Source organism: Mangifera indica, chromosome 9, assembly GCF_011075055.1.
Source record: "Mangifera indica cultivar Alphonso chromosome 9, CATAS_Mindica_2.1, whole genome shotgun sequence".
NCBI classification, from domain to species: domain Eukaryota; kingdom Viridiplantae; phylum Streptophyta; class Magnoliopsida; order Sapindales; family Anacardiaceae; genus Mangifera; species Mangifera indica.
In genome coordinates, this window is record NC_058145.1 from 637264 (window position 1) to 652174 (window position 14911).

At 33.6% G+C, this 14911-nt stretch overlaps 1 protein-coding gene across 1 annotated transcript; it reads right to left on the reverse strand.

Moving 5' to 3' along the window:
- Positions 1–3393: 3393 nt before the first annotated feature.
- LOC123225623 (cyclic nucleotide-gated ion channel 1-like) lies at positions 3394–6825 on the reverse strand. The gene is made up of 5 exons (XM_044649720.1): positions 6643–6825; positions 6093–6373; positions 4644–4755; positions 4107–4343; positions 3394–4023 (listed from the first exon to the last, which is right to left on the reverse strand). Exons 1-5 carry the CDS (start codon positions 6823–6825, stop codon positions 3577–3579), a joined length of 1260 nt encoding a protein of 419 aa, XP_044505655.1. The 3' UTR covers positions 3394–3576.
- Positions 6826–14911: the final 8086 nt, after the last annotated feature.

The window sequence follows — 14911 nt, forward strand, 5'->3', positions numbered from 1 at the left end:
TATAAACAGGGGCCAGAAGCCCTTTACCCAATTGACGCGTTTTCATAAGAGAAACAAAACCGTGCGGGCTTGAAGCCCAAAGCAGACAATATCGATTGGGCTGTTTATAACACGTTATCAGCACGATTCGCGATGGGGGGGTGTGTTGTGACCTGAAATCCCACATCGCTCTCGTGCAGTCTACTGAGCTTGTATATAAACAGGGGCCAGAAGCCCTTTACCCAATTGACGCGTTTTCGTGAGAGAAACAAAACCGTGCGGGCCTGAAGCCCAAAGCGGACAATATCGATTGGGCTGTTTATAACACGTTATCAGCACGATTCGCGATGGGGGTGTGTGTTGTGACCTGAAGTCCCACATCGCTCCCGTGCAGTCTACTGAGCTTGTATATAAACAGGGGCCAGAAGCCCTTAACTCAATTGACACGTTTTCATAAGAGAAACAAAACCATGCGGGCCTGAAGCCTAAAGCGGACAATATCGATTGGACTGTTTATAACACTGAAAGTATTTTCAATGCAGGCTTTTTTTCAATCAAATCAAACGATAACAGTTGATGGAGGGGTTGATTCGGAAAAACATTTCCGTATTTGTGGTAAAATAAAACCATTTGTAGAGGATGTAGATGAATATAAAAAATGGTCTGCCGAAAACTAAAAAGTCAAGAGTCGGTTATTAGTATCAAGGAGTCTAGAATTCACATAGCCTTATTAGGATTACCACAATCTGAAATTTTGAATATTTTGTCAAAAACCTTATGTGATGGAAGTGATTGTGTTACAAGTTTCTGCTTTGAATTCACAATTAAAGGGATTTAAGTAAGTCAAAAAAAGAATTCATCCATTGATATCCTTTAAAACTCTTTGTTAATTTAGAGGTTTGATATACTAGAATCAAACTTATAGCAGTATAGGTAGGGGAGGATTGGAGATGACGAACCAATTTGAATTAGAAATAGTTTGAGTTTAAGCTTGCACCAAATCAAATGGTAAATCCAACCCTACCTTATACGTGGAAGTGATGGGTTAAAGTTTTTGCTTTGAATTCATAATTAAAGCAAAAACAAAATTCATCTTTACTTACAAATATATTCACCCCTTTTCATTTTCACCGTCTTGGATGTTAAAAATTAAAGACAAAACAATACTTAATTACATGATAATATATTATTATTTGTAGATAATTTTGTATATATAATTTTATTGAAGAAGAAACTAGACAAGAACTAATTACATTTTGATCTCATACCATATTTGCTTATACCTTTCTTCAATCATAATTTTCCCAAAAAATTGCAGAGAATTTTGCTAGTTTAGTTGTAGATCATCAAGCCTTTTCTTTGCTAGATGCTATGAAACCATACGTGAGAAGGTAAATCCTGTAACTGATTTTCCTTTCTGCTGTTTTACCTGCAACTTCACTCAAAAGCTCTTTATCATTATTGAACTCAATTTTAATTACATGGTTTTGTTTTTTAAAATTAAGTTTGAGTTTGGGAGATGTCCTAATTAGCCAAGCTCACAAACCTAAAAAAATTTCATTCAAATTAGTAAAAATAAGATTATTTTAACTAATATCACTTAAATTGATTTGAAAAGAGTTTATCCGACTCTAGCTCAAGCTTCAATTCAACTTTTTCACATCAAATTAAACTTTTGAACTCCACTTTAATCAAAACCATCTCTTTTGTTAGATTTTATTAGTTATTCCAACCTAAAATCTATCTTATTATAATTACCCTTATATTAAACATACTAACATCTATGGGGCGTTCGGTTAAATGTTCACAAATATTATTTTAGTAATTCATTTTTTATTATTTACGTTATTTTATTTGTTTTTATAAATAATGAAGAATTTCGATAATCTTCTATTACTAATAGTGATGTGATAGATAATATAAAAGATAATCTGCTTACTATTTTTACCTTAGATATTAAAAGATTACCAAAGTAATTTTGATTTTATTATAACTATATATTTATTTATTTATTTTTTAATTAATATAACAAATAACATAAAAAATATTTTTAAATAATTAAATCTAAATACATTTAAGTAAAATAATATAATAATATTCTTTTATTATCTCTAACTAAATACAATAATTTTTATATTTACTCATTTTTATTAAATTTTATCAAATATAGTAATAATTTATACCAAATAATTCATAAAGTAATATATCTTTAGGATGATTTTATTATTTTAATAATAAAACATTACTCAAACCAAATACCCGTTAAGGTTTGCCCGACATGTGGGATAGGCCAAAAACTACTCAAGTGTTCTTTATCATCACTGAACTGAAATTTTCATGATTTAATATATTTTTTCGTTCAAATTTCTTTTAGGAGAAACCGTTTTGAAGGAGATCTCACTTGTCACACCAAATTAATTATATTGAGTAAGTCAAACGTTGAATTTAATGACTGATTCTATAATTATTGAATTAAATAAATTAAAAGTTTGATCTCGATATATCAATAGAAGAGATTTGAATTCATATTTTATTATACATAGACTCCTCTTTTGACATTCAAACTATGAAAGGTACCGCTGTTTGAAAGCATGACTGAATCACTTCTGAATGACTTGTGCAATGGACTGAAGCCGATGCTGTTCACAGAGGGCAGCTACTTCCTCCGGGAAGGCCACCCAGTCGATGAGATGCTGTTCGTCATGCAAGGCAATCTTTCAAGCGTGGCGACCGACGGTGGAAGAGCAGGTTTCTACAACGCTCACTATGTCAGGCACTGAATCTTCAGTCCTCTAATGCCCTCCCGATCTCAACAAGAACAGTCAGAGCCCTCACTGAAGTAGAAGCGTTTGTTTCAAGGCTGATGAGTTGAGGTTTGTGGTCTCCCTATTCAGGCCCTGCCACTAAACAACAAGAACATTTGTATAGCTACTATACTGGTCCGAAGAGATCTGATGTAGCCCGATTAATACAGCAGGCTTGGCAAACATACAAGAGAAGGAAGATTGTTTGTGCCGAGAGCTGGACATCTCGTGCTGGGCCAAAGACAGTAAAACTTGATATTTCACGAGCCATGTTCTATCAAGGCCTGTAAAATGTAGATCTTGATTGACCAAACTAACCCACAGAACATCAAGGCCCATGACATGACCCATAACATAACATAACTGGTCATGATTTTATGGGCCACTTCACAAATTAGATTGCAAAATTATATATAAATTTTTATTTTTAATTTATTTTTGTGAGTCATACCATACTGACCTGCAGATCTTCCCATGAGACCCCTAACATGACCCACTTTATTTACAGGTCTAGGCACGACCAACAAAATGATATATATATCTGTTGCATTACACAAATATATAAATAGAAGTATTTTATTTTTCTAATTTTATTATATTACAAAATGAATATAAAATTTTTGAGAATTTTTTTTCCTCACAAGTTCATACCAACCCCATGTCATAAAGCAAGATATCTAAAGGAAATCTTCATGTATTTCTGGTGCAAAACTAAAAGCAACATTAAACATGTATATATATATATTCTTGTTGCCTTCACTCTTTCGAAATGCATAGCAGACACCTTACCAATTTATTGTTCCTCTACAGTGATCTCAGGCTCTCTTTGCTGCTGATCAGATGAAACGAGAGAAAGATTGCCTGAAACATGCTCCTGATGATGCGTTATGAATATTTTTCTCAGGTCATAGGCCATAAGAACAAAGACTTCGACATCGGTAACGGCCTGAAGGGTTCTGGTTGAGATGGGGAGGTTGGAGGGTGAAGCATCATCTCTAGCCCAAGCAACGAGTTCTCCCCCAAAGAAATCACCCTCTTCAAAAAATTCATTTTCACTCTGATGGGTAGTTGCAGTGCCACTGGAGCTGTAGGTCCATAAGTTGCCTTGCAGCACAAAGATCATCTCATCAATTGGGTCTCCCTCCCGAACAATGCGAGTCCGCTTATCATAGAAAGCTGGCCTCAAACAATCACATAGCTCATACAAAGTTATCTCATTCCAGTTTTCAAACTCATCCACCTGGACACATTTAAAATTCAAGGATGAGAATATAACCAACCAATATACGCATATGGATCTAAGCAGAGAAGAAGGAAGCTCACTTTTTTTAGAAGGTCTAAGCAGAGTTCGCGTTTTATGTCGCCTTTGAGGTCCTTGGAAAGATTATTGAGCAAATTTTCTACATTTACACCATTGATCAGTTCCCAATTGTTTGGCGGTTGTTTCTCAATCTGCCTTTGGAGATTCTTAGAGATCCTTCTGAAGGGCAGCCATTGCATTATCTTCTGATTCTTCAATTCCATCTTTAATAATCCTGTGCGTGCATAGTCTGCCGTAGACTGTTTTACAAAAACCAGCCATAGAAATCAATTCTGCATCATCTTAGGCATAAACAAATTGACAAGTTTAATACAGAAGAAAATCTATACTACCACGAGGTAAGAATTATCATATGTCTATATTCACTCTCTTGTTTATCTGAAGCTTCAGTTTAAAAAAGAAGAGAGCAAAGTTAATAAAAGAAATGTCTAATTTCATTATCATTCAACATTTGCATCATATTAAAATTAATATCAATCAAGTTATGCTAAACCCATTAATAATTTTATGTAATAATTTATGCATATATATACACAAACCTGGAAATGCCCAGTAAGGTAGACAAGAAACAATACACCGAAGCAGGTAATATGAACGACGAAAAGATTTTCCCATAACTCCGGACTTGTCTGGAGGCCCTGGCCAAAAGCGCTGCAAATAATTGGATTTGAATGAATGTGTCAATCATTTATCCCATAAGTTGTAACAAGCCTACATATCCTCAAATTGAGAAAATTAAAAGGTTGTAAAAGTTTGTACTAGATAAAATAACATGTCAATTATGCACTAGATAAGGATAAATTCGAATCAAGTTAAATCTAACTGAGTTGAGTTAAACCCTAGGATTGGTTCAAGATCAACTTAAATTTATAATATCTAATTTGAGTTTGTTCGAGATAGTTTACAATGTCACTAGAAGATTGTCGTTGTGATGAATAATGTTGCAGAACACTAAACAATATTCATTGGAAAAACAAAAGAATTGAACTCCAAATGAGTTGGAGCTCCAACTTGAGTTCAACTTGTTCAAACCAAACCGATTTGGCTCAAATCTACCCTTAGCACTATCTAATGTCATATACTTTTTTTTTTTTTTTCATAATTTTGACAATATTTGAAATATATTAGAAATTAATGTAGTTACACGGTGTTTTCCTACATGCAGAATATCTCTCTGAGGAGGAGCATCGTTACAATGGACCAATCCAACCAACCGCGATCCGTGACTAACTACAACATCAATGCTTAGGCACATCTCCTATGTGCCATTTACCTAGGAGCACACAACACAGATAGACCTCCCATCTTGTGGTAAAGAGCAAACCTTGCGCAGCAAAAATCTACAAAATATCTTCAAAAGGATTTTCCTCCTTCCCAGTGAAGATAATTTTGTTATCATAAATGTTTCATTTTTAGTTGAATTATAATATGAATATATATCTAGAATTACATTTAAATTAGGAATTTTCATATATTTTTATTAAAATGTAATTTGTCTTTTCAAATCTTATAAATATAAAGAATTAATACAAGAAAAAAAAGTGATTTATAAAGAGAGAGAAAAAAATATCTAGCTAATTATTATTATAAACACTCTTTCATAAATATCCATTTTTGATGTCTTGTAATTTCAATTAATTACTATATTGTCGGTGGGCTGAACTACATTAAAATTTTAGCGTCTCTTTTATTTTTTTATTTTTGCTTTATTTTCTAATATTTTAGTAGATATGAAAGTTTTTTCTTTTTGTTTTATTTTCTAATATCTTAGTGGATATCAGAGTTTTACTATCTTTATCGTTGCTATTATGGCTTAACTTGCATAAGACTTAGAATTACATACTTTGATTAATAACAAAAAATCTCATCAACAAATACATATATTACATAAATTTATTTGTTAATTATGTGAGTGACATGATACTCTTAATGCAATTTAGAATTTTGAATAGGCAGAGACAAGATAAGTATGGTAATTATATACAAACCTGAGATTTTGCACACCCCATCGAAAAGCGTACCTTTTACGCTTTTTTTGGCTGGTTGTAACATCCACAATACCAGACTTAAGAGCATCGAAGAATATTCCAAAATCGTAGATCGTAGTATTGAGTGTCTTTGTGGGGCAAAACTCATTTAGAAATGTGTTGTTTACTAATCCATCATGACAATAAAAGGAGCCACATCCAGTAGTGTGATTTATGCAAGCTTCCTCCCAGCATGCAGTCAGTCTTTTTATGGCCAAATAGTACCACAAATGTCCAATCGCCTAGAAGCCAATAGAAATACATTTTAACTTTTAAATTATAAGTCAACAGAAGATAGAAGAAACATTTGAATAGTTGTATATGGAGATTACTCTCAGTGGTGCAGAACAATATTCATTTAAAATGCTTTAATTCTATAAGATGAGAAATCATCTTCATTGAGCGATGATGCAACCGAATCTTCAATCTATGATGTGACCGAAGTGTGTATATAAAACATTGCTCAAATCAATACATCAATGAATAGAAGGTTTAATTGATTTTAACTTACACCAGCAGCTTGCACATAACAAGCAGCAAAAGTGTGCGTTGCCAAAACTAGTATCCCAGAATAATCACTAAGGTTGCTTGCTACAGTTCCACTTCTCAATCTCAGTGGATGCATTTGCTGTATCCTCAGCAGATATTGGATAAGAAAGAGGTCGTATACCAACATCAAGTTCATTCTTGTCATTTTTCTATTGATACACAAAATCAGCAGCACCTGGACCAGTCAGAGCCCATAAGTAACGTTCATTTATTTCCTCAATCCAATGGTGTTAGAAGAGGAAAATTAAAAGATAATTTCTTTTCATATAAACTCAATATCTTTAAGTTATGAAATTAAAAAATATAACTCATAAGTAGTACCAGAAAATTAGGTTACATAATCTAAACCCTATATGCTAATATACTGAAAGAAAATTTAACAGCCTAAAATTGTCTTGCCTGTGCGATTGGAAGAACGCTTAAAAGGTCAACGAGGAAGGTGAACCACAAAAGTAACCCTTTCCTTGCCTTTGAGCGTAAATCAATACAGAGTTTGAAAATTACGTAGGCCATATAGCAAAAATCAATTAGTATTTGCCAAACAATATTACTAGTTCCAATTGCCTTGTTCAATTCAAGGCACTTTTTATCATCATTCACCACCAGCATGAATAAGTAGTCAGAACCCAAATTAAATGCCATAAATGGCAGGAACATAAGATACAACTCTCCGTCAATTCCCCGTCCTAAAAGGGTTGACTTCATCTTAAACCAAAATTTAGCAAGCTTTCCATCATTAGATTGTGGTGATTCTCTATTTCTACTAATCCCCTGAATTTCAAAACCGGAAGGTGGACCTCTTTGAAAACTTGTTGAAAATGAATTAGTTCCATCTCTTAGATCTCTATGTTCCGGGGAAAGTTGCCCTGCTGTACCTTCACCTATATTCAAGGCCAGAGACCTGATCAAAATAGAAGTAGTTTAGTGTTAATGTTTTATTTTACCGAGTTTGAATATTAATCAGAGTTTCGGATCGATTTTCAGTCAAGAATTTGTACAAGAATCGTATAATAAATCATACACAAGTCAACACACCAATATTTACTTGGTTCGGGTTCAAAAGATTAGAACCCTACATCCAAGGCAGAGGAATCCTCTAGCAAATCCACTAATTTGTAAGTAAAATAGTACAACTTACAGATTCAGAAGCCGATCTAGCAATACAGACACAAACGGAAACGAATCCAACCTTCCGACTCGAATCCTTCCTAAACCCGAGCACCACAGCGACCTTGTACACTGACTCAAGTGTTTAGACAACTAGATCTAAGCAAAAATAGTGGACTAATGCATTTCTTGTAAACCCTAGCAGAGAAGAATGAAAAGAATCCAGAAGAAAAAGCAGCCTATTTTCATCTAAAATAAAGCAGCCAACGGAATGCCTTTTTTCTTCTATTCTTCTATTCTTTTTTAGAACCAACTAATGGTTATAAACCATTAGTTAAAGCATTAAACCCAGCAAGGACAAAACTACCCCTGGATAATAACTATAGCCCAAACTTTGCTCAAACTTTGCTCCTTATTTACAAGACTGCCATTATTAGTTTATGCCACATACTTAACAAAACTCCACCTTGACAAAAAACTAATATATATAGGACTCCTCTGCAGACCACAACACATTTACATTGAACAAATTTTGAGCAAATTCAAGGCATCCTTAAACTTACTCAATGGCACAGGCTTTGTTAAGATATCAGCTGGATTGACATCTGTTGATATTTTCTTCACATTAACTTTACCAGCAGCCAACACATCTCTGATGAAATGCAGTCTTACATCAATGTGTTTAGTCCTCTCATGAAATGCAGAATTTCTGGACAAGTGAATAGCACTCTGTGAATCACTAAAGACTTCTGGAACATCAATATTCAGCCCCAATTCAGAAATAATTCCCTTCAGCCACAGTGCTTCTTTAACTGCTTCAGTTAATGCTATATATTCAGCCTCAGTTGTTGAAAGTGCCACAATGTGTTGCAAATTACACTTCCAGCTTACAACATTTCCACCAAAGGTGAAAACATAACCAGTGAGGGATCTTCTTTTATCAAGATCAGCTGCAAAATCAGAATCACAAAATCCTTTCACAGAAAATAGGTTAGTAGCATCAGCAGTATAACATAAGCCATAATCAGATGTACCCTTCAAATACCTTAATAACCATTTTGTTGCATTCCAATGTTCTTTACCTGGATTACTCATAAATCTGCTAACAAGACTAATTGCATATGCTATATCAGGTCTAGTACCTATCATTGCATACATTAGACTTCCTACCACATTAGAATATGGTATATTCTTCATGAAATCAGATTCATCAGAAGACAAAAATCCAGCAGATTTTAATTTAAACTGAGCACCCATAGGAACATTCACACACTTTGCATTGATCATATGATATAGTTCAAGTACTTTTCTAATATAAGTAGATTGAGATAAAGTCAAACATCTTTTCAATCTATTCCTACTTATATCCATACCAAGTATTCTCTTTGCAGGACCCAAGTCCTTCATTTCAAATTCAGAATTCAGCATACATTTCAAATCAAGTAAAGCATTCATATCCTTAGAAGCTATAAGCATGTCATCCACATAAATCAGCAAATATACAAAACTGCCATTTTCAATTTTCTTAAAATAAATACAGTGATCATAACTGCTTCTAGAAAATCCAATTGAAAGAACAAAATCATCAAATCTTTTGTACCATTGTCTAGGTGACTGTTTAAGACCATACAAAGATTTATGAAGTAAACAAACCTTATTTTCATTAGCAGGTTTCACAAACCCTTCAGGTTGTTCCATGTATATTTGTTCTTCTAATTTTCCATGCAAAAAGGCAGTAGTAACATCCATTTGTTCTAATTCTAAATCAAACAAAACAATAGTAGATAACATTAGTCTAATAGATGTATGCTTTACCACAGGAGAGAATACCTCATTATAATCAATGCCTTCTCTTTGTGAGAAGCCTTTAGCAACAACTCTTGCTTTAAATCTTGCTTGTTCAACACCAGGTATACCAGGTTTTCTTTTGAAAACCCACTTACATCCAATTACCTTTTTACCTTTGGGTCTATCTACAAGTGACCATGTATGATTTTTCTGTAGAGAAGCCATCTCAGTCTCCATAGCTTTTACCCAATCATCCCTGTATTTACTTTTACAAACTTGCTTGAAATTAATAGGTTCATCCATTTCTATCACATCACCTATCTGTAATGCATATGAAATGAGATCTGCATGTGCATACCTAGAAGGTAGTCTAATTTCCCTTCTAACCCTATCTCTAGCAAGTTGATAATTGGACAAATTAGGACTACTTTCAGATTGAGAACTTTCTTCTTGACTCGGTAGTGGTGGTTGCTGATTCAAGTCTGAGATTTCGTACTTTGAAGCACGAATTTCATCCAAACCCAATTCAGGTCCACCACTAGACTCTTGAGACTGCCTATGTAAACTAGACTGTGGTGTCTCCACCTCAATTTGAACCTGTCCAGACTGAGTAGTAATAAACAAGTCTTTATAAAATTTTGATTCATTAAAGACTACATCTTTACTTATCACACATTTTTTATCATCAATCAACCACAATTTATAGCCTTTTGTACCTGTAGGATAACCCAAAAAAACAGCTTTTAAAGCCCTAGGATTTAATTTTCCCTGATTTACATGAACATATGCAAGACATCCAAAGGGTTTCAAATGACTTAATGATGGTGGTTTTTTATTCCAAAGTTCCATAGGTGTTTTAAAATTCAATGCAGATGAAGGTGATCTATTAATCAAATAACATGCAGTGGCAACTGCCTCTGCCCAAAATCTTTTGCTTAAACCTGAATCTGCCATTATACACCTAACTTTATTCATAATGGTTCTATTCATTCTTTCAGCTAACCCATTTTGTTGAGGTGTTTCAGTACATGTTCTATGCCTAAGTATTCCTGCTTTCTTACAAAAATCTGAAAAATGTTTATTACAAAATTCCAATCCATTATCTGTTCTTAAAACCTTTATTTTTTTGTTAGTTTGATTCTCAACAAGTGTTTTCCATTCTTTAAAACAATCAAAGGCTTGATCCTTATGTTTTAAAAAATACACCCATACCCTTCTAGAGTAATCATCAATAAAGGTTATAAAGTAATGAGAATTAGCCAAAGAATTGGGGATCTGTGGAGATCCCCACAAATCAGAGTGTATATACTCTAAAACATCCTTAGTTCTTTGAGTAGCAGAGGCAAATTTAAGTTTATGTGACTTACCCAAAACACAATTTTCACAGAAATCCAAATTACCAATCTTATCAAGATTAATCAATTTCTGTTTACAAAGTTCATGCAATCCAGCAACACTTATATGTCCAAGTCTTTTATGCCACAAAACAGTTTCATCAGATTTAGGATTTAAATTCATAGAATCTGACACAATAGAACCTTCCAAGATATACAGCCCCTGATTTAATTTCCCTTTCATAACCACTAAGGACCCTCTCATTACCTTAAGAACACCATTTTCAGATTTAAAAGCATATCCATTTGAATCTAAAGTACCTAAAGAGATTAAATTTCTTCTTAGATTAGGCACCAACCTCACATTTTCAAGAATTTTAATAGAACCATCATGCATTTTAAATTTGACACTACCAACAGCAATAACATCACATGACTCATCATTTCCCATAAATACTTTACCTCCATTCAAGTATTTAATGTCAGTTAGCCAATCTTTCCTAGGTGTCATGTGAAAAGTGCAGCCTGAATCCATAACCCATTCCTCACTAAGCATTCTCTCTGTTAATGTAAGAACCTCAGCACTCTCATACCCTTCTAGGAAATTTACTGTGTCATGGTTTTCATAATTGTTATTATTATTATACAATTTCTTTTTCTCTGGGCAATTTTTCTTAAAATGACCCTCTTTATGACACTGCCAACAAGTTTTCTTACTTTTAGATTTGGATCTAGAGGTTTTCCTATTTTTCAGATTATTTCTCTTTTCAGTCCTACCTCTAACCTGAAGCCCTTCATTGATTGCCTTCCTTTCAAATTTAATTTCTAAATCTTTTGATTTTAAGGCACCCAATACATCATCTAAAGACAAAGACTCCCAACCATATTTTATTGCAGCTTTAACATCTTTAAAAGAATCAGGTAAAGAGTTCAAGATGATTATTGCTTGGTTTTCATCAGATATCTTCTCTTCTATATTAGTCAAACTAATGACAATTTTATTAAATTCATCCAGATTATCATCAAGAGATTTATTAGAATCCATTCTAAAACCAAACAATTGTTCCTTCAGGTAGATTTTATTAGTTAGAGACTTAGTCATATACAGTGACTCTAATTTCAACCAAATCTTTGCAGCAGTATTTTCATTATCAACCTGTCTTAAGACATTATCAGATAAATGCAAGATAAGAAGACTATATGCAGTTTCTAAAATTTCAGATTTCATATCAGGGTCCATATTTTCAGGGAGAGCAGATTCACCACCCAATGCCTTAGCACATTTTTGATGAACAAGAACAGCATGCATTTTCTTTCTCCACATATTAAAATCACCCTTCCCATCGAATCTCTCAACATCAATTTTTGTTTGACCCATTGTTAATCAAGTATTTACTAATCCAATTCTTTACAAGCCACAATAACAGAAAGAGATCAAAGCAAACTATTTATTATTTTATTTCTTTAAGCCACAGTGACAAAATATCTAACACATGAACAATATAGTCACAATCGGCAAACAGAGAACAAATAGCAAGCAAAAAATAATTTCAGCTCTTTCAGAACAACAATTTCAGAATGTAAAGAATATCAAGATAAACAAATCTTGAACCAAGAAACACTCCAAACAATTTTCTTCAAACAAAAATAACAATATTCAACTCAAGAGTGCTCTGATACCACTTGTTAATGTTTTATTTTACCGAGTTTGAATATTAATCAGAGTTTCGGATCGATTTTCAGTCAAGAATTTGTACAAGAATCGTATAATAAATCATACACAAGTCAACACACCAATATTTACTTGGTTCGGGTTCAAAAGATTAGAACCCTACATCCAAGGCAGAGGAATCCTCTAGCAAATCCACTAATTTGTAAGTAAAATAGTACAACTTACAGATTCAGAAGCCGATCTAGCAATACAGACACAAACGGAAACGAATCCAACCTTCCGACTCGAATCCTTCCTAAACCCGAGCACCACAGCGACCTTGTACACTGACTCAAGTGTTTAGACAACTAGATCTAAGCAAAAATAGTGGACTAATGCATTTCTTGTAAACCCTAGCAGAGAAGAATGAAAAGAATCCAGAAGAAAAAGCAGCCTATTTTCATCTAAAATAAAGCAGCCAACGGAATGCCTTTTTTCTTCTATTCTTCTATTCTTTTTTAGAACCAACTAATGGTTATAAACCATTAGTTAAAGCATTAAACCCAGCAAGGACAAAACTACCCCTGGATAATAACTATAGCCCAAACTTTGCTCAAACTTTGCTCCTTATTTACAAGACTGCCATTATTAGTTTATGCCACATACTTAACATTTAGAAATGATAAATTCATGACGCCATATATCCATATCCATCCATGGCAAATAATAATAAATAATATAAGCAAGAAATTTGGCAGACAGATTTTTGTCCTACAACTAACTGTCTAGCAATATTTTAACATTGTACAAGTCCGTTCAAGTACTTACATGATTAAAACGTGGAGAACTCTTTCAGAAACAGGGTCTGTTGCAGATATCAGCACTAAACTTATTCAAAGAATAATTAGAGAGGTTTGATCGACATAGAATCTGAGTCACTCAAGCTACGTAAATAGAATTAACCACAAATTCAAGGCTGCTGTAAACTGTGTCAAAAGATTTGATCGCATTCTCTGGCCTGGAGAATGAGTCTGAGAATGTTTTCTAATCAACTGGTTAGTCGTCGTAAACACTATCTGCAGTTTCCAACTGCCCCACTGGGCTATTTACTACTGTTTTTTAGTCATTGCAGTCTTCCCTCACGTCGATATCTCTTGCTTAGTTTTCTTTAGTCAAGTCTACGCATTCACACTATAAAATTCTGCTTCCGTCTCCCTCCTTTGGATTGTTTATGAACCAGGAAGAAAATATATATATAGGTCCTGAAAGTATTTTCAATGCAGGTATTATTCTTATCAAATCAAACGATAACAGTTGATGGAGAGGTAGATTCGGAAAAACATTCCTATATTTGTGGTAAAATAAAACCATTTTTATGTAGAGGACAAAGATGTATATAAAAAATGGTATGCCGAAAATTAAAGAAGTAAAGGGTTGGCTTTTAATATCAATGAGTCTAGAATTCACAAAGCCTTATTAGGATTACCACAATCTAGGAAATTTGGAATGTTTTGCCAAATACCTTATATGATGGAAGTGTTTGTGTTGCAAGTTTCTGCTTTGAACTCATAGTTAAAGGGATTTAAGTAAGTCAAAAAAAAGAATTAATCCATTGATATCCTTTAAAACTCCTTGTTAATTTAGAGGTTGGATTTACTAGAATCAAACTTATAGTAGTATAGGTGGGAAAGGATTGGAGATAAAAGATCAATTTGAATTCAGTTTGAATTAGGAATGGTCAACATGAGTTTGGGCTCAAATCAATCAAACGGTGAATAATGATATTGCTAAAAGGAAGAATAATTATCGGAGAAGAAAAAAATCACCAGAGAAGAAGAGCTCTAACGCTATGACATTGACGAACTATTGAACAAGAGCTTCAAAAAGTTGGCTTGTTTGATTCGGTGTGAATTCAAACTCAAGCTAAGTCGGTTCGAATCCAACCATTTTTTTTATAACAAAAAGTCATACTTGAGTCAAACTGTCTTTTTAGAATTAAACCTACTATATCAAGCAAATGAAACCTGGATCCATTAAGAGAAGTGTTTAATTTTGAAATATAATCAAAAGAGGTTTGAACTTTTGCTCTTATAATTGAAACTATTTCTTCTTTACTCCTCAAATTACCTCTTGAGAACAGCCTAAATCCACCTTTACCCATTGTAGGATCAAGACCGTGTACAAAAAGTCTTCGTTAACCGCTAGAGCTTTAACTTGAAAGGCGAAAAAAAAGTCTTCGTCGGGGGAAACTTTTAGTTTTTAAAGTTTGGGGGGGTAAAAAGAGATAAAATTTTAAGGAGTTTGAGTTTCGTTAATTTTAACTGCTCATGAATAGGTATTTGAGATTTTCA

Coding starts and splice junctions, on each gene's coding strand:
- LOC123225623 (XM_044649720.1), bottom strand. CDS start 6,825: ATGACAAGAATGAACTTGATGTTGGTATACGACCTCTTTCTTATCCAA. Junction 6,374..6,642: donor GTTATGTGCAAGCTGCTGGT/GTAAGTTAAAAT, acceptor ATTGGCTTCTAG/GCGATTGGACATTTGTGGTA. Junction 4,024..4,106: donor GCTTAGACCTTCTAAAAAAA/GTGAGCTTCCTT, acceptor AAATGTGTCCAG/GTGGATGAGTTTGAAAACTG.